Below are 20,574 nucleotides of genomic sequence, written 5' to 3'. Positions count from 1 at the left end.
TACAGGTGTCATTCATACTGACAAGGACTACAGCTTCCTCTCAATGCCAGTCTGTCTTGGATCCATCAGTTCTATGCTTGCCAGGACGGCAGATTGTCAACTGGCGTTACTGATCAAGCCAATTCAAACATGAAGCCAATTCAGAGAGGAACTCATGAATGAGACAAGAGACAGGATTTCTACCAAATGAGTGACTTTAACCAAATCCTTCAAAACTCTTACATCGGCCATGTAGAGTGACTGTGTGAGAGGGGAATTAAATGCATGGGCAGAGTGACAGGTAGTGGATGAAGCAGATATAGAACATTTTACAGCCAAGCCAAGGTAGAGATGCAGGGTGACATGCAGGGACACACACCTCAATCCCTAAATTCTTTTTCACATATGTGCACTCATGACATATCACTAACACAGCAGAGGGTCAGATGGTGATGCTGTAGGTATTTAGGACAATTTATGGGTTTTTTTGTGTGAAGATTAATGAACTAAAATATTACGTCAATGAAAGCTGAAAACCTGTTCATGTTCATGTTCACATAGTGTAGACTCAGAAATCAGCAAATTATCATACCTCTTATCAAAATGCTCACTTATATATCAGTTCATCAAAACATGGAGTTGGCAAGCTTTAATGGTACAAAGTCCAGCACCACCATTACTCCAATACATAGAAAAACAAACTTCTGTTCTGGGGAATTTTTAAAATCCATGACAGAGATGAATGAGAAAAAATATTGTCAATATTGAACTTAACCTAGAGTAAACCAACAGGCACCAACACGCTACCTGTTCTTGGGCAATTGTGAGTTGAAGAAAGTCACTTATCATGTCAAACCAGTAATGCCTAATAAGTATTGTTTGTGTGTGTGTGTGTGTGTGTATGATGTTGATAGCAGCTGTGAGTCTAAATATTTTTTTCCTAAGAACTGCAACAAAAGGCCCTGTGATAAAAGGTTGTGTATTTATTCCACGCCTTTCTTCATGCTGAATGCTTTGGAAACGGTAAATGCTTTCTCTCTGTTCACAGGCAATGTGAACACAAAACAAAGCAGCGAGACAAGAAGCGCCTGTTTAAGAGTCATAATATAAAATAATACAATATGGGATGTTATTCTGAGTGTGATTTCCTTTTGAGAGCTGTCCAGAGTGATTGTTGGGCTCCTCAGGCGCTCAAAAGCCATATCAATGCTAAATGCTACATCACGCTATGAAAAGCCATATTCAATCTGTCAGTAAAGGCGTTTTTTTGGTGGCACAATAACAGTATACCTATGAAACTCGATGTTACAAGATGATATGAAGATGTGAGGCAAAACACATTTTCGTTTTGGACAATTTGCATTGCGTCAAAGCAATTCAAAAACACCAAACGTCACTCTTTAACCTCGCATTCCGGTCTGTCCCTCTTGATTAACAGCTATGCCATTATTTCTTGCACGCTTGCCAGTTTCTTCAAATCAACTGTTCTTTATCAAAATCTGTAAAGACTGAACTTTTCTGTACATTCCCTGGAGCGTGGAAGCGATGAAGCCATTAACATGTCGGAGACGGACGGAGTTGATGTGCTGTAATTATGCTCCATTGTCGCGGCTGTTGTGGCGGTATATGCGGGCACTTGTGAGTGCCACCTCTGCTGGAAGCCGCAGACGCTTCTCTTTCAGGATCAGTGGGCGTGTCTGTGCCGGGTTTTAGGTGGGCATCGGAGCATGTCTAAAACCTCACGAGTATTTGGCCTGACCCCCCTCTCGCCCCCCTCCCTCTCTTTCTGCGCTGCAATCCACACACTGCCAAGGTCATTGGATTAGCATGCATGAGAGAAAGCGCACAATATCCGCTGAACACGGAGCAAACGTAAACGGGAACGGACACTGTGTACGCCGGGCATACACAGCATGCTTGGTAGTTGGGCTGTCTTTGCTTGAAGGGGCATTCTGATTTGTTTTCTCAGTTATTAGCAACTTGTGTGAAAGCGGTAAGACTGAAAATGTTCCTTTTTCCTTTACATTACACATACGTATAAATATAATGAGGAATCCTACTGGAGCAGCAAGGTGAGCCACCTGTCAGCTACTTGTGGTGCCATGGATTTGAAATCTGACTCGTGACCTTCTGTTGCATGTCACACCCTCTCTCTTCCAGGTAATCCATCACTCTGTCAACTATAATATGAAACCAGTAATTATTTAAATATAACATTCAAATTAAAATTAATAAGACACAGGACTGCCTGGAATTCTACATGGCCATCAACAAATACTATTCTAAAATTCCCTTTGATGGGAGAAGGAAAACTCTAGAAACCCTGAAAAAATATATCACACACACACACACAAGCACTGGATATCACCAAATGCAGAGTTTTTTTATATAGATATATATTACATTATGTTGGATTTAGCAACCGGACACACAGCAAAGCGGGGGTGACGTGATAAAGTTCATGCACTATAGTCAAATCTTTTAACATCAAATGCACATGGTAACTTAACCTGCTTATTAATGTGCACTGTTCTTATATCTGCACAACTTGACTTATTCCTGCTCGCTCCAAGTGAAAAAAGTCTCAAGAATGATTCTCCGGAGACAGACATTAACAACCTGGCTGCTATGAAATGGGAAGCAAGTTTTTGATACTGAACATCTGAGCCACAAACAGGGATACACGCGGCATGCCTAACTGATTGCCTACTGCTTCACGTCCCATGATCCTTTGGGCTGCCTCTCTGCACAAAAGCCATAATGAAAAACAGACAAGCACTCCCACTGCAGCAACCACAAAACCTCCACTCACTACACATGGGAGATTAGCCTGCTCATTAGGAGAGAAGGAGGGCGAGAGAGGAGAAGCGAGAGAGAGAGAGAGAGAGAGAGAGAGAGAGAGAGAGAGAGAGAGAGAGAGAGAGAGAGAGAGAGAGAGAGAGAGAGAGAGAGAGAGAGAGAGAGAAAAGGGATGCCTTTCCAAGAAAAAGGCCATGTTGAAGGAAGGCTCCTCTCTAGAAAACAGCCTGGGTCCCCCTTTTCTTGGGGGCTATACAAACCGAAGTGGAGGTTTAAAGGGGTCCCCCACTTTACATGTTGGATATCAATGGCCTGGTATTGAATTCAGCTTCATTTCCATAGGATACGCATAGCATGTCAGTGATGCTGTAGATCCTGTTTATACAAAGGCTGTACTCTTTGGAGTGGAACGAAGGGGTTACAATCAGTGTCACTGACGTTTGGATAAGATTTCCACGGTTCTACGCTGCATTATCAGCTGAAAAGGGTGTTGTCTCTCAACGACTGCCTATGTTCTCTTAAAAACTTAGCCGATGATGGGAGCTAAAATGCAAGAAATTTACGATATCATTGTTGAGTGTAGAAAAGTGTTGGGGAAAAAAACATCAGTGGCTTGCAAAACACCTATTTGCAGGAAACCAGCTTTGTGCCGATTCACTTGGTTCTGTTCTTTGAGAAACAAGATAAAGGGTTGGAGTATTTGTAATGTTGTTCTCGGGTATGAGTAATGCCATTGTGAAACGGTGCATGTGAACACCAGTGTGTTGCTCATTGTGTTGGCTGAGAGGTGAGGAAAATAAGTCTCAGACTGTTTTTTCCAGAAGGAGGAACTTCAGATTCAGACAGGTAGTGATTACAGGGGCCGTCACGCCTTCTATACACTCTATCCTGATAAGCCTATACTCTGGATGGGCGTATTTGTCCGTCTAACCGCATTTGCAGAAAACACTATAGGAATCAGTGAGCTAATTGTATAGAGCTGTAGGAACCGACTGGTTATCTATACAGAGCTGTCCAGTTCAAGCAATTAGGTTGTAGGATGTTAAAAACAACACGGCAATGTCTTTAGTGACATTTCCCTGAAAGCCAGTCAAACAATCCATCAATTTCCCCTCTAAGCCACATCCAAACAGCTGCCTCAATTTTCTCCATTTTTTTCCCTCATTTATCAAACTCCCATAATGCATCAATCAATTACCAAAAAGCTGTTAGCCTGTCCCATATAAACAAGTGGTGGAAAAACACTGCCATGTTTTTAAATTATTAAGGCTTAATCCACAGTTATCATAATGAGAGGAGCGCTGCAGTGTGCATGGAATAATTACATGCAATGATGAACTCAGGTGCAAAAAGGTCTTCAGTCCAGTGGGTTTGCCAGGAAAGACATTAGTTTATTTGTCAGACAAATTGCTGCGCTCAGCTAAGCATTACGAGAAGGTCGATTACTGGTAAAAGGCAGGATGGGCCATGTGTGTGTGAGGATGTGAAACCAGTCACGGTTTGCCGTTTGGTCTGAATGTACAAAATTTATCACGGGACAATAGGCCTTAAGCTGGTACACTGTATGTGGTTTTCACCTGAGTAACTCTCAGCTAGCAGTCACATGCCAAGCTTGCATCACCCCCCGTTTTGCTGTCAAACAGGCTCAGGGTGGAACAAAACCACACAGTCAATTTTGTGCAAAGTGATGCTGCCATCTCACCAGTTGGCAGCACAACAGAAATTCTAGACATCTAATCTCTTAAAAAGACCCTGAGGGTACAAAATTATAATTGCATGAATTTATGAGAAGTTGTGTGTGTCTGCAAGTTGGCATGTGTGCATGTGGACCTGCAGGCGCTTGTGCACTCTCAGCGTGTGTGTCCTTGTGAATACGAAGTTGCGATGGCTGCATCACTGCACACTTGCTATAGCTGTGTTTGCTACCAGTCAAAAGTTTGGGCACATGCATTTTTCTTTATTTTTACTATGTTTCACATCTTAGAATAATAGATAGATATCAAAACTCTGAAATAACACTAATGGAATTTTGCAGTGACCAAAAAAGTGTTAAACAAATCAAAACTATCTTATATTTTAGATTCTTTAAAGTAGCCGCCCTTTGCCTTGATGGAAAGGCAAAGGCTTTGGAAAGAAATTCATCCATAGGCATCAACTTCACTATTTATATACTTTTATTTGTCTAAAAAATAAATTTCAAACATTTAAGCATAAGCCTTTGGATCAAAATGGCTTTAAGATAATGAAAAACATAGTACATTCAATCAGGTGTGTCCAAACTCTTGACTGGTAGTATATGTATTTTTGTATAGAATTATTTCTTGAATAATTATAACAACATCCTGGCGGGCCATATGTTTCCTGCAATACACTGAAAATAACCATCTCTAAATGACAATAAACGCATGAGAGAATAATTGTGACTTACTGTACGGGAAACTGATGCGCGGCGTGACATCATCTTCAGTGGCCGCCACTGATTGGAGGCGGCTGGCCAATAGCAGTGCAGCTGCCAGAAGACAGCGGACAGTTGTAGCTAGTGTCCACATGGTCGTTCGATCTGCTCGCACAGACGTACACAAACACACACCGTTTGTTTCAAGACTCCTTGGTATTCATTAAGCTCCTCTTCAATCCACAGGGCTTATTTTCTCACTCCCATCTTCCTGCGGGCGGAGGGGGAGTGAAAGTGTCCTTGACTGGTTCTTGTACTCCCAGTGGTCCTTACACACTGTTAGTAGACTCTTAAGACAGGGAAGAGGGATCCTCTCTGGATTAAAGGCTGGTTGTTTTCAGACACTCATAGTGTCCGTAGATGGATACTCGCTAAGCCCCAACCAGCAGCCATTTACCAACAGTGAAAGTCATTCTGGATCTGTGAAGAGAAGAGAAGAAAAAACATTCCTTTATGCTTGATCCAAGAACATTAAAAAAACAAAAAAACATGCAACACAAGCTAGAATAACAGATCTATATCCAACTTTTTGATGGTAATCAACGACTATAAAAGCAAAAGGATTGGCACAGTTAGCTGAAGTTTAGTCTTGAGCATCTACGGAGTAATATGGATTTTACTTCAAACAATGAGTCGAGGTGAAAAGAGTTTGGGTGTTTACTGGCTTCTAGGATGAAAGCAATGACACCAGCAAGAAATGACCAGCCTCATCCCTCTGCCCCGACATTTTTAGGAGCTCTGGCGCACTGATGGCCTCGGCAAAATGACACGATGACAAAAACAAATATTTATGTTTCTACAGTTTACTCTTTCACCACACTGCCCAAGAAAAACTTGGCTAATTGGACCATTCAGACCATCGACCAGTTGACATGAAAACACACATCACATCATAGGGTAGCGTGAGGGGTTTTTCAAATTTGAAGTCTGACCCGAGTGAATATCCAATTTGCTCTCTGTGCTACAGGCCACAAAGTTTCTCTGGGAGATAAAAAGCCAGTTTGATTTTGTATCCCTGTATTCAATTAGGCTGTCATCGACACTCGGTGAGAGATCACCAAGAAGATGACATGGGGAGTTTGGCTCTCGTTTTGTGGCGACGTGGGATAGTAAATGAAAGAGACCAGCGACTCCCGAGACAACTCTGTAATTTGTCTCAAAGACGCACACTGAACACATCTGCTGCCTCAATTTTATTGGCTTCAATGTGAGCCTGCAGAAAAAGGTGCCAGTTATGTAGATATATGCTGAGTTCAAACTTTTTTTTTCTATTTAATAAAGGGTCAGGTTTCTTGGAAAAAGCCCAACCTCAAATAGATACTACTCCCATCTGTTCCAACTCCCCCTTTGCTAAAAACAGTGCATCAACATTGTTGTATAAGTTCTCCAAACATCATAAACAATTCAAAATAGACTGAGTGGAAAATCTTGGTATAACCGCTCTGGAATACATCAAGGAAGAGGTAAACACGCTATACACTTGAAACAGTTGCAGGTGAAATAATTGGCAAGGCTTTACAAACCTGACCGAGGGGAATTCATTTGATTCTTACGGTCTTATCCAAATACAGAAAGTACAGAGACCCAGGTTCAGCGAACGCAACAAAGCCTGTCCCTAAGATACAACACAGTCGCCCTGTTCCTAACTGCCTGACTGCACTGGATATCTCCACAAAGCTCCCACATAGGTAATGACGTTTAGAAAGTAAACACTGGGAGAGCACATGGCGTCTCCGGTCGAGAGCTTGCGTCACTGCAGCAGCTCCCACAAGGGCCTCATTCAAATATTTACGGTAGCTAGTAAAACCAACGATAGTACAAGACGACCGGGGGTCAATCGTCTCCCAGTCGTCTGATGAGTCGGGCTCCTGCGGGGGAGTGCTATTTTTAACATGTAATCAACCTGGATATACTACAGAATGCAGGCTACGTGGGGATTTACGACCCCCGTCTCCCCCCCTTCCTGCCAATACATTGTCCCTGAAAGCACCAGTGCTGGCTGCCTGTCTGGCAGACTTGGAGACTGGCTGGTTGGCTGACAGACTGGCAGCAGGCAGAATTAACAGCTTGCTGACTGGCAAACTGGCTGGCTGGTGAACTACGTGGGTGGCTGGCTGGTAGCAAACATGCTGGTTGAATGGAAGGCTGGCCGGCTCGCATAATGACTGGCTGACGGGCAGATTTTGGGGAGGCGGGGGTCTAAAAGGTCATCGGTCTCACCTTTGCCATGCCAACACAGATCGCACTGGTTTTATTGAATAAAACATCGGACACCTCTTTTTTTTTTTTTTTCTTCCCCTGTCGCCGTCTTCATCTCTGCATCCGTGTCTCGCTGTCACACCCTTGTCTCCGTTCCTCCCCTGGGCCTCGAGCAGTGAACCAATAAGTCTGTGTCACCCTTCACGTCAATACCGGCCCGCTCTGGTCCCTACTGTTCGGGGGAAGCTAACTGAGACGCCGAGGGATGAAAACATCCATCTGTGATCCTGTAACTTCCCCCTCCTCCTCTTCCTCCTCTGCTGGTCCCTCTCATGCCTAGTGGGACTGCAACAAGCAGCGTGGCGGCCCCGCGTGCGTCACACACACCCCAGGTCTCCATGTTCCCAGGGCATATCATTATGTAACTCCTGAGTTCTTTTAAAATTTAATGACAAGAGAGGGGTGCTGTTCGGAGTGCCTCCTGGGGCTGTGATAAATTAGTCAACTTTTTGGGCAATGCTGGAAGGCAACATTGCGCAAAGAAATATCTCAACACTCTTGCGCTGATCTTTTCAAAGCTCAAATAAATTCTCTTGTCCTGTCACATCACCCAAACAGTTACCTGTCATGTTTCCTAAAGAGTTGACTTGTATGACTTTAAAGAAAGCATTTAAGACCAGAATAAATGGACAACGTATTAAGGGAATGTTGATGTGCTCTACTGGCATCAACTATGACCAAAAGTATTTTTTCAGAATGTTATCCACATTGATTTGGCCCCATTTGCCTGTTGCTGAAGGCAATATTGCCAATCTGCATTGTGTAATAATGTCTCCCATGCACCATTACCTTCAGGCGAATGGGAGACATTGCAGCTAGTAACAATGTCCAAGTAAGCTATAGTCTATACCAAATCATACACAGAAATTATAGACCACCTCTATCATTACTCTCCTTGCCACAGTCAAGAGAGTAAAATTAGCTTCAATACCAACATGTTCAACTCAAAGTCTTTCAGAATTTCAATAACTCTTCGCACCTTCAGTCGCACTTAACAAAGACAAATCCCCAGGTCTCATGTCTTTGAACACAACTTCCCTCAGTTGCCTCTATACCGCCGCATTAGACTTTGAAGCAAAAAGGAAGTTGGTGTGCTCAATAATAAATGAGAGGCATGCCAATATGAAAAGGGCCCTGCAGCAGGTTAGGAAACATGAGGTATCTGGGGAATCCAAAATACAGGATGACTCATGGTTATGATGTCTATAATGTTCATATTATGGGGGCCAGCACCTGAGGAGGATGAGAGGAACGCTCCAAACGCCAGAGGGCAATTTGTTCAAACTTGGCAAGGGGGGTGAAGGGCAAGTAAACGGTTGTTATACTTCGCATTTATCCAAGTTTATTGTGTCTTTTTATCTTTTAAATATTTTTTGGCTGACAATTGTGCTTTAATACACAGTATATAGTTGTGAATAACAGGAAAGGTATGAAAGAGAGGGTAATATAACTCAGGTCATGAGCCTGAATCAGCCCACTGTGCCACAACTGCATGTACTTTAGCCCACTGACTCATGCAGTTTCCCCAATTCATCCTGAAAAGTGACGCATCGTGGATCTTACCAAGAAAAAGTATTAAATATTAATACAAATTAAATCATACTTGACAGCAAGTATTAGAACAAAGAAAATTATGTTAAAAGCAGCAACTAATATAGAACTTTAATGTATGGACAACCTAAACTTCCAAGCCGACCTGTGAAAAGCGTCATATCCATTACAGTTATTTGTCCGCTGCTACTACAGCATCCCCAGCAGTTCTGTTCAACTGAAGCTGCTACAGTACAGGCAACCCTCTATGCCCAGCGCCCCAGCACCCATCTGCTCATCTAGGAGAGGGTCTGGTGGTCCTTGTATCTATGGAGGGTGAATCTGGTGCCATATTGCTTCAGGGTACAGCTTCATTAACCTTCTGAACCTCCCTGGAGGCTCCCTATTAATACCTGCATCTGTTGAGACAGAGGAAGGGGGCGACAGATACATTAGGAGCTACACTTAGGCAGGTCATGGCAAGTTCACTTGAGGGGAACAGAGCTGCATGCTAACCGTTTGGCTAACTCCATATAAACGAATGGGCTTTTTGCTCGGCTACCGGCTCCCGATAATTCATCTCCGCAAAGTGACTTGTCTCTCATTTAGTCTTTGGCATGGACTGAGGCACTTATGGAGATAATCAGCTGCCGGGCAGGACCCTGTGATGGGAGCTCTATCACAGAGCTAGACATGAGGCTAGATTAGGCCGCCGTCCAATCCATTAACAATATCATGAGTCCATCAAAGTCCAAAGAGAAAGTGATTTATAAAAGCGTTTGCATTTAATCGAGTGGCTGCAATCAAATTCGAAACCGTTATTTCGGTGGCTCAGATTTTTGCCAGGTTCAAGGGTGACTTTGTAAGATTGTATCACAAAAATCCAATAACTGCTCCCAACAACAAACAAAGAGATAAACAGAGAGGTCTAATTGTTTTGATAGGGTCAAATAACTGTCCTTGTCTCGCACAGCATAGTTTAGCGAGAAAGTTTATTTTTTCTTTGTCTGACAGTCGGAAAACAACTAGGGTCCTTGGGGTCTAGATTACTATCCAGCAAGATTCATGGAGCCATTGTGTTGGCCAGCAAAGGCCACAGTATGAGACTGAAAAGGCAGAGACTCATGCTGTGTCTGTCATTATAACTCACACTCATAGCCGTCTGCTCACTTGTCTAAGGAATAGACAGTGCATGATTGGTTCAGATTCAACCAGGGGGATGGTAGGGAGGGAAAGCATTGTTTCCCCTGCAAAATCAGTGGTAAAGATGCTGTAGGATTTGTTTTTCGTTAATGTATTGCAGGAAACAAATTGGAAAACCAGCAGATATTTAAAAAAAAAAGTGATTTTCATTACTACAAACATTAACTCATTGATCTGCTTGTCCTTCCACTTGCTCCAAATTGAGAGTTCTTATGTTCAATTTCCTGCAAAATCCCTTATGGATAAACTGGTACATAGATTATCAAAAGCAGCAGGGAGGGGAAACAATGAAATACACCAACAGAAGCTCATGGGGGCTACAGAGTATAGCTTTCATTGTTATCGCAATTCACATGACAATTTTATCTCGAGACAAAATCCCAAATGGTTACTTTTACTAATACGTCATGCATATATGGTGCATTTTGTGCTGTCAAAGGTTGCACCACCCCATCAGACCTCGGTAATGGGATAGGAGGGAACAGTGAGTGAAGCCTCAGATGCCACTTTCATATACTGTCAGATAAACTAGTAGTAAACTTTTTCAATCTATGTGGGTCCTATGGCCAGGAAACCTAGTTAGCCGTCGTCCCACTTATCTGAGAGTGCATGATTTGTTCAAATTTCAAGTGAGTTGAGGCAGTAAAGTACTACTGTTCCCATAAAATCTATAAGGTACGGCATTATGTGTTTTATGTTAATGTGGGGGACGCCATTTCTTCTCATCCAACCCCCTGGGAATGGGACAGGGGGAGTAAAGTGGAGGGTTTCAGCAGAGCACACTGCTCCCGGCACCAAGAAAGCAGACTCCTAAATGATTCACGACCGGGTTAAAAATAAACTGTGAACCCCCCTGCAGCAGCCGTGGCAGCAGCATGTGTTTCCTAAGCTGGCAGAGCTCATAGTAAATTCATCATCACAGTGACTCGGCGAGATCATACAACGTCAAAGCATGAATCAGCACATCTGGAGGAGGGAGCTGGCCGATAAAGCTATCAGACAAAGACGAAGAAAAGTGGTGACAGTGATGACATCATTAATTGCGAGGTACGCACTAGCAATATAGAGAACATCACTTTACATCTGTCATGACCTCCAAGTGGCATGTCTTCATTTCAAACTGTAAAACAGCCAACAGAGCTTTCAATGGGCATGAACAAGAAGTTAACCACTGGAACCTCATGATAGGAAGTCTAAGCTACAAAGATATGTCGGCGTCTTGAGAACATCCACAGTGGTGCTAAAATGGGTCATTGCTTTCTTAGCAATGTACAGCAGCGTATGCCTAGGTAATAATACGTCTATCACAAAACAATCACCAGGATATCCTCTCACAGCAGCCTTCCAGTAGTTTTCATTATGTAGACCGTGTCGTAACTCATAACAAGCTGAACACAATGCATGCCCAGGAATAAGATCTTTCCATCAAGATATCTGTTTCTGCAGGCACAATGCTATCATGCTTCTTAAAGGAAATGCCAATGGAACTGGCTTCGAAATGCTGATTAAACGTAAATATCTTAAAGAAACCATTAAGAACTGTCCATAGAACTAAAAGAAATAATAAGATATCAACTGTCGTAGTGGAAGCCAGAACATAAGCTGCTTGCTGTCCGTTTTAATATTTTCCTACAAGTTACAAAAGTCTGGGGAAAAAAAAAAAAAAGCATACTCAACCACAGAGAAGAGCATGTTCTTATCCTCTCCCCCACTATCATTTCTACCCTGCAGGTAGCACTGTTCTCTCCTGGCTCCAAAACTAACCAAGTCTTTCTGTCAGAACACAACAGACCAGGTTTTAACCCAGGATAAAAAAAACCCTCTATGCACACTCCAAATCTTGGGTCCATAATACGGAACAGCTGGCCGCTGAAGATTTGGGATACTGAAGCCTAAAGGCAAACGCCTCTGAAAGACACGAGTTTGTACATATGCCACAAAAAAAACAGACCTGAATGCTAAGCAGTAGCCACTGATTTAACATATCCTCCCTGTTTCCTCTATGCAAAGTATTTCTTTAATGATAGCAAGTGGCTAACACACATTACTTTGTGTTAGCAGAGAGCAGCTCTCCTCACAACATGCTAAATCAATTCACCACTTCACAGATGCTTACAATGAGTGTGATTGGGAGAACATGGAAAGGACGATGATGGGAAAAAAGCAGCAAGAAGTGGTTCGCCAAAAAATGAGTATAGTGTCCAAAAAGCTTGAAATCTTGAACTAAAAAAAACTTATAATAACTACTAACTAACTTATAGTGGGCATCACTTATTGCACAACCAGAGTGTGCGTTTGATAGTAAGTAATATGAAACAGACTCTGAGAACTGAACCCAACGGATCTGCCTTTATTGCATTATTGATTCACAGGTGTGATATCCCAGAGTGATACTATGAGAGTACTGAAATCTCCTGCATATATCATTAATTATTCATAGCATCATCTGTCCATTGATCACTGGCTGTAATGCATCCTGCTGCGGTATGTCCCTTATTCATTCAATACATAATGATTATACCTTTAAGTCAAAAGATAACAAATAACAGGACTGCATAACACAAGTTAGGATTTTGCTTAAGCGAAATCATTTTCATCCTTATTTGAAAGGGAAAATCCTCATTTGGACAATGAAATGCTTTACAACTCTCCTACTAAACTGGTGTACTGACCTACTACCAAAACAATGGTTTTCATAATTCAGGTCACAACCCAGTCACTTGCCATGACCCAAAAATTACTCACTCACTGCTGCTTCTCACCGCCATTTGGGAAACACGGATATGGAGCAACGTTCCTTTTCAGCGTATCACAGACAAAGAGCGCTTCAACTGTGGACAATATTCAGATAGAAGGCAGATAGAAATATACATACTAAATGGATCAACACCCGTATCAAATTCACTTATAGCAAGCCGTTTGCCCCAGAGCGTAAGTGGACAAAGATACACTTGGTTACTTACCATGTCGCTGTGTGTGACTAATCCACCTCTTTGTCAATTTTCCTTTTCATATGCTAATGAGGGACTGGGCAGGGCGTAGGATGTGCCCTAATTGGCTTGGCATGACCCTGAGCTACTGGACAGACTAGAGTTAATTGGTTAACTACGTGCTCTGTTTCCACGATCCTGTCCCGTCCGGTCCTGCCCATGTCCTGCAGTCAAAGCTATTCATTAAAAATGCAATGATGAACTCAGGTTTTACATCCCTCCCTGTCATCTTTTGGTTAGCATCAGGCCTTGTGTTCCTGTCACATCTCTCCCAACATGCTGTATACACAGTGTTAAAATGAAGAGAAAAGAGCGTGATGTGACAGCACTTTAAGCAGTGATCCTATGTTCTGTCTTGAAAGAATAGGCTGTAAGGAATATTCAAATCCCTTTTACATTAGTGTACACACCGCTCAGCTTTGCCATGCAGTAAGGAGTAATTATCATTTCAAACGAGTGAGTGAAGCAGAACTGGCAGAGGAGATAAGTGCTTAAAGGAGAGTTGGGGTCACCTCACTCCCTCTGATACAGAGTTGCCCTTGCCTCAAATTATTCAAGCCTGACGGGGAACAGTGGGAGATCATTTCTTGAAAAACTTGCTAAGCGTCAATAATGAGCTGTGCGTGTCAGTCAGAACGCAGTGTGATAGGGGGCATAATTTCCCCTAAGTCCCTCGCGATCACAGCCCTGCTGCAGAAACTATAGGGACCGAAGTAGGTCTGGTGTGCAAGCCACTAACAGTGGAAATCACTTCAATGCATTGGAAAATGATTGCTATAAGACTATAAACTCACTGGAAAATAGATTACGCTAATCTCCCATTGTTTATTATGGGCTTGTGGGTCGAGAGCCCCTCTGCGCTTTTAACCTAATGACCTGTTTGTGCATTGACCAATCGGAAAATCCTCATGATTATAGCCAAACATTTTGCTTGGGATGAGATCATCACACAATAGTGATAGAGGAATTTAGATTTCCATTTGCTTAGGGCTCTACAGTTTGACAGAAAGCAATTTAGCGATTGTCCAAAGAAGTCAGCCGTGCCGGAAAAAGGTTGGCATTCCATTTATTCCCCTGGCATTCGGGTTACCTTGTGTCTTTCTAGCTCAAATATATGGAGAGACTGTTGCCATCAGAGCTGCAAATGGCCGCAACACAAGACAGCTTCCCATTCATCCTCTGAGTTGATGATGATGTCAGCCGTGTCCATGAGTAAACTTCATGGCGTGACAAAGGAGAGTCTGAGATTTACAATCACATAATCACACAATGGTGGCCTTTGTGTGGGCTGGACCGTGCGGTGTTAGCATCACAGCTCATCTGGTAATTACACCATCAAATCCAGAGACTTGGCCATCCATAGTGGGCTGTTCATCTCATGACTTAAACATAAAGTTGGGGGAGCGCAATTAATCCCTATGGTTAAACCGTTTTGAAGACTCATTTCTTGACACGATTAGACAAGCAGAGCAATAGGATTTAAAAGCGGGCCGTATCAGATGACGATATTCTGTTTCCTGGCCCTTGCTTCACCTCGTCAGCCCGACACTGCAATTAGTTCGGCGTGTTCAGGTACGGATGTTTCGTAATAAATGTCAATGATCGCAACGACAAGCCTTGGCCGCAAAACTCGTCACATTACTCAACCCGAGTGGAAACATGACACAGTATGTCAGAGTCGTTTGTCAGGTTTGCCGTTTCAAGGCAGTTGGCTGTTTACACTTGGCAAACACATGTCTACTTCAAAGGAACAGCTGAAGCCCTTCTACTTTGTTTACTGTCAGGTAGGGGGCTCCGTCTTTGTCTTCGCGAGCGGTCGCAGCCAATAAAGGAAGTAATATGTCAACAGTGGCGTCCCTCCTGGCAACAGTCTTGCTGATAGCGGCTGATGTATGGGATAGATAGGGTTGGGTATCATTAGAGTTTTATTCATTTAGAACAGTTACTTAATCAGGGATGTGATATAAACAACACACACACACACACACACACATACAAATTAAATGATAGATGGAAAATTGGGGAAACAAATCTTGGAAATGATTGGAAATGACAAGGATGATTGATTACAGTATGATGAATGATTCGATTATCAATTACATTGCTATAGAAAAAGACAATTTAATACAAAATATTCTTCTCCACTGAGCTACGCTCGAATGCATAAAATCAAGACACAAAGCTTTATTTTCTCATCACATAAATGCATTTAAATGTATGCATTTAAAAGTCTTCACTGATGCCTACTAACTCTTCAAAGTTATTACTGCTTCTGTTCCACCATTTTCTCATTGATTCTGTATTGACTTTGATACTACATTTTTGGGACTGAGGGGGGAGGTCACACATGGACACACGGATGGAAGCAGATGTCACTTGTTAATATGTCAGAATACAAGACTTTTCTCAGCATCTAGCGAGCCCAAAAAAATAAATATAAACTATTTTTCCTCAGTAACCAACTTGCTTATCTTTTCAAAACAGCACAATATTATTTTAATTGTAAATGCCTGGTAAGCAAAGTTTCACCCTGGCTCATTTTTCTGTTCTATTTTTTTTTTTCATAGCAAACTAATAATACAGTTCTATTTTGTAATTTCCTATCCAAATACTGAATGTCAAAACAGCCTATGGGCACAAAATACAATATAGGTATCCATATCACTTTAACTGAAACATCAGATATGGTTATCAGCAGATTCACAAGGAAAAACATTCCAGACACGTAAAAAGTCTGTTTTCCATTAAGGACTCGTCCATAACAGCGGCCTTCAGTCACAGTATATCTCTATATTTCTTCCAAAACAAGGGAGGGGAAATGGAGAGGACATTCATTTCTGGCTGGGGATTTCATACTGGAGAGGGACGCGTTACATAATATATTTCCATCCCAGGACAGACACCTCAGCTGAGGCCTTGTCCAAGTCAATGCAGAGGGGCCTTCCTTCAAACTAAGGGAGGGAACAAGGGGCAAGCAGCAGGGACGGAGGTAGTAAGTCAGATTAGAGCAAATGAATGTCAGGCTCATCAGCATATTGCCTCACAGGAACATTACCTGTATTCAAAGGCCTCCCTTGGCCCGGCATCTAAACCCCAGCAGGGCACAGCCAGCCTTTCTACAAGACCTGCAAGTCACGCCGACTATGAATGGCCTCCCGACTGCCTCAAGTCTGGCAGACAAAGCTGTGTGTAGACACAGCAGAGACAGCTAGCAGACAGGGCTACAGCCAGTTCTAGTGAATGCAAATGTTAACCATTAAATGTTGACGCCCATGTGGAACGGCGAGGTGTGACTTTTCACAGGTTAGGGCGCATTAACGCTACAAGAATTCTTGCAGATTTCTCGAACTCACGCTGCATCCTCGCCAAATGTTCTAGCTGCGAAGAAAACCTCAGAGAAAACAAAAGTCTAACATGGGACTTTTCCATCCTTTGCTTTTTAAATTTGGGTCGGACAGCTTAACTGGGGCTCCATCTTAAAAAAGGAGAGATACTGTTTCACAACAACAAAACGTTTCTGGAGTCGTCTGCACAACTCCAGCTGATGAAAAGGCCCCACTGCCCTGTCCTGGGTGAACCTTATGAGCTAAAAGGGTGCAGTCTGGCTTCAGTCCAGTGCTATGACTGTTTTCCCACATCTCAGCATTGTACGGGAAACAGCGCAGGGCCTTCGTGCCTCCGAACACCCCGGCTCACCAAGTTCCCATCGGTTTGTACTTAGTAAGCCCACTCCCTCTGGACGCTATGGGCTATCGCTAACCTTTTGGGGGTTAAAAGCGGCTGACTGTCTCCCCTCCCCCGTTCCCACTTCCCTTCCAACTCTTACCACAACCTCTCCACATGCTGACCATTCCTCTGAAGTTGTTAAAGTGGGTGGAGTCTTGGGTGGAGTTTGTGTGTTTGTTTTGAGTGTTTGAATGTGTGCGTGATTGTGTGGGTGGGGGTCTGTGTGTGTGTGAGTACTGGAGAGAGAGAGAGAGAGAGGAGCACCCAAGCCGCTTTGGCAAGCCTGTCCAAAAAGTTTCAAGGGTTATGTTTACACAAAGAGAGGGAGAGACCATCCATGTTATTAATGATATTAGTGATACAGTATCTCAGACTGGTGCCAGCAGATGAACAGCAGAGGCCCAAGGGGAAGGGCAGGTCCACCACTCATTTACAGTGTCTAATTCCACTAAAGCACAGTCAGTACAATCTAAATATTGAACTGGGCTTTGGTTCTCACAAGCAGTATAACCTTGAGTCCGTCTTTGTCCGCTGGTTCAGAATGGAATACAAATGATCTGAGTGCTCATATGGTTTGGGCTTGCTTGTGTAAGACAAATTCAGTGAAAAAAAGATGCTTTATCCAGGGTTAAATTGTGTGTTTTTCATATAAATGCACAGTGATATGCGAGACATTTCAACACATTCTGCAACATGCCAGCAGAGACAAGAGGAGGCGGCTATTTGGAAGTGAATAAAAGAAAACAAGCAGGGTGTCATCATTTGGCGCAAGTTAAAGTTGGAGAGAATAAATTCCAAAAGAGTCCACATGGTGTTAGCAGCCCGGTATGAATAATCAATGCTTAGCAACAACAATTTTGCCAATGTTTCTTTAGGCCTGATGAAAAAAACAGAGCCAAATCAACAAAACTGCCACTGGTTTGTTGCTTCTTTGCACTAGATGCAAATAGCAGCTGTTTACCCTGATCAGAGCAAATACAAAGAAAACAGAGGGGCCAGTCCATCAGGCTCTCTCCTCTACTAACCAAACTGCTGCCCAACAGCCTAATATTACCACAGGACAGACTACTGCATTTACAAAACCAATGCAAATCATGCATATAGCTGCAATATATATATATATATATATATATATATATATATATATATATATATATATATATATATATATAAATATTTTATTTATTTTTTATTTTATTTTTTTAAACTAGCCTGGTATTGTCGCAAAGTGCTGAATAAATTTAAATCAGATAGTTCTACTTCTGATTGCTTTCTTTTTTTGCTTTAGAATTATGTTTACGAACACGCAACCAACAGGCTACATGCACACAAATAAAACAATGATACAAATATGATTTGAGCTTGTGCCCTCTTGTCAACAAGCACACCTGTAATGGAAATGACGTGGAGCCCAGTGGCGCTGAGGTGAGTAACCATGAACACAACCACCGAGCTGGAAACATTAAAACGGCGCAAAACAAAGGTAGTGATTTATGAATAAAACAGTGGTGTTGTGGTAAATAAAAAGGTGAGTAAACTGTGACTCCAGTCGATCATCATAAGGCAAACAACTACCAATGCAAAGAAAAATAACTTACATTTTCAGAAAAGCCTTAATTTATGTTTTGCTTTGTTTTTGCAATTAACAGACCCCATAAAGATATATCACTTCGATACAACGCACTATGAATTTCCATAATTTAGATTTGCATCTGCCTAAATAGGCGGCCAAACTATTCTGCACATAAAAAGGTGTGGTAAAGTGGGTTTAGGTGGGTTTCCCCTCCACTGCATCCCGGCTCTTCCCGTTTAAAAGGTGTGTAACCCAAAACCAAAGACGACAGCAGAGAAGGTAACGTACTAAAAGACCTTACCATCCACGCGCTGGAGGGGGAAAACTCTCCGGGTTGATTTCAGCACAAAAACTCGTCCCACTTCAGCTCTTCACAGTCGATGAAAAGTTGTCGAAAAAACGAACAAGAAGCAACGCTGATATCCCAAGAGTGCGTTTGAGCTGATGTTAGTTTGAGCCCCTTTACTAGTGTGTGCATGAAGTGTTGTCCATCCTCCGTGCGGTTAAAGACGAGCCTCCTCCTCTACTACAAACTGAGGCTGGCCGCTTTCAAGCCTGCAAACTTAAGCCCCTCCCCCGACACACGGCGCACGCTGCCTCCCTGCAGGACTCCCACACACGTTTCTCATTTATTTTCCACCTGAAAATAAGTTACTATTCCAAAGCCAAAAAATATCGTACAACAAATAATTTATGTGCCCCAGCTCTCTCTCTCTCTCTCTCTCTCTCTCTCTCTCTCTCTCTCTCTCTCTCTCTCTCTCTCTCTCTCTCTCTCTCTCTCTCTCTCTCTCTCTGTCTTCCCTATGCAGAAAACTAGTAGGATTACTTCAGAATATGCTTTGAGGTGTTTCTATGAAATATACAAAAAGCGGCCAAAAATGTATTTCTACATGTTGGTGACATTCCTTCGAAATATATTTGAGTGGCCAGATTTTATTTTGAATCTAGGCTACTTATGTGCAGATATCAGTTGTCAGCCATAGGAAAAATGTATTTTCAGTGTCCAAAATCTATTTCAAATGAAAGTCTAGATCTCATTTCTTTCAAACATATTCTGAAGTATATGTGAAATGTATTGTTTTGCAGTATGCAAACACACACACACACACACACACACACACACACACACACACACACACACACAAACACATAGAGAGTCAAGGGAGAAAAAGATGCTCAAAGCTTATAGCATTCTCCTTCAGATCCTGCTAGTGATAGATTTTTTTTCATTGTGCTGTGAGAGAAAGTTTTCTTGCTCTGTTGTCTTGGGTATCAGTGATCCGCCCTCACTGCTCAGGGCGCCCTGCAGCCGCCAGACAATGAAGGACAACTGAGAATGTCCACCACAAAGAGCATTACAAGGGATTATGTACAAAGGCAAAGACCTGAACACAACCAGACTCAGCCATTCATGTAATCTCTTTATGCCCCTGGAAGAGAGGAAAGGAATTGTGGACTCTAGTCATCAAGGTTTCCTTTAAGTGTCGGGTCAAAAACAATAGACTGCCTGTCTGACCCCTCTGCTCTGCCCAGAACAGCCAATCCGCTGAACCCTCCATGTCAGAGAAGACAACTATATCTGCTCCAACACACACCTCACCAAAATTATCACTGTTATCATCTTTTTCTTGACAAGGGGGGGACACAAATCAAGCTCTCACTCACAACACAAAACCGTTCATCACAACCGGAGGGGAGAAGATAACAGCAATAATTAGTCTCCGGCTCCTTGTTTTCCATGACATGCGACAATGTGAGAAATTGTCATATATTTTGACTGTTGCCGCCGAGAAATGCGGTGACAGTAATGGAGCCAGGCCGAGAATGCTTGAGGCGGTCCTGATAGCCCGGCCTGACAGGATCCTGACGCTTCCTTCTGGAAAGGTTGTCACTCTCTGACTGGTTTGGCGTGACTGTGACTCAGACGAAGCAAAGGCCAACACTTCCCCCTCTGGAGCAATCTGTGACAGGTGGGGGTTAAACTGACAACACAGTCCCCCTCTCTCTCTCTCTCTCTCTCTCTCTCTTTCTCTCTTACAGTATGTATGTCTCTCTCTCTA

At 42.7% G+C, this 20,574-nt stretch overlaps 1 protein-coding gene across 1 annotated transcript in view; it reads right to left on the bottom strand.

The window, feature by feature from the left end:
• The window catches only part of sema4bb (sema domain, immunoglobulin domain (Ig), transmembrane domain (TM) and short cytoplasmic domain, (semaphorin) 4Bb), a 45,720-nt gene extending 26,770 nt beyond the window's left edge, over positions 1-18,950 (bottom strand). Inside the window, exons 1-2 of the mRNA XM_071911053.2 lie at positions 18,816-18,950; positions 5,207-5,653 (exon numbers count right to left, since the gene is read on the bottom strand). Coding sequence (XP_071767154.1) covers positions 5,207-5,327 — 121 coding nt within the window. The 5' untranslated portion in view covers positions 5,328-5,653; positions 18,816-18,950. The remainder of the gene's footprint in view (positions 1-5,206; positions 5,654-18,815) is intronic.
• Positions 18,951-20,574: the final 1,624 nt, after the last annotated feature.

Source organism: Centroberyx gerrardi, chromosome 1, assembly GCF_048128805.1.
Source record: "Centroberyx gerrardi isolate f3 chromosome 1, fCenGer3.hap1.cur.20231027, whole genome shotgun sequence".
In the NCBI taxonomy this organism is placed as follows: Eukaryota; Metazoa; Chordata; class Actinopteri; order Beryciformes; family Berycidae; genus Centroberyx; species Centroberyx gerrardi.
Note: the sequence above shows the minus strand (reverse complement) of the source record. Positions and strands in the feature narration are given on the sequence as shown.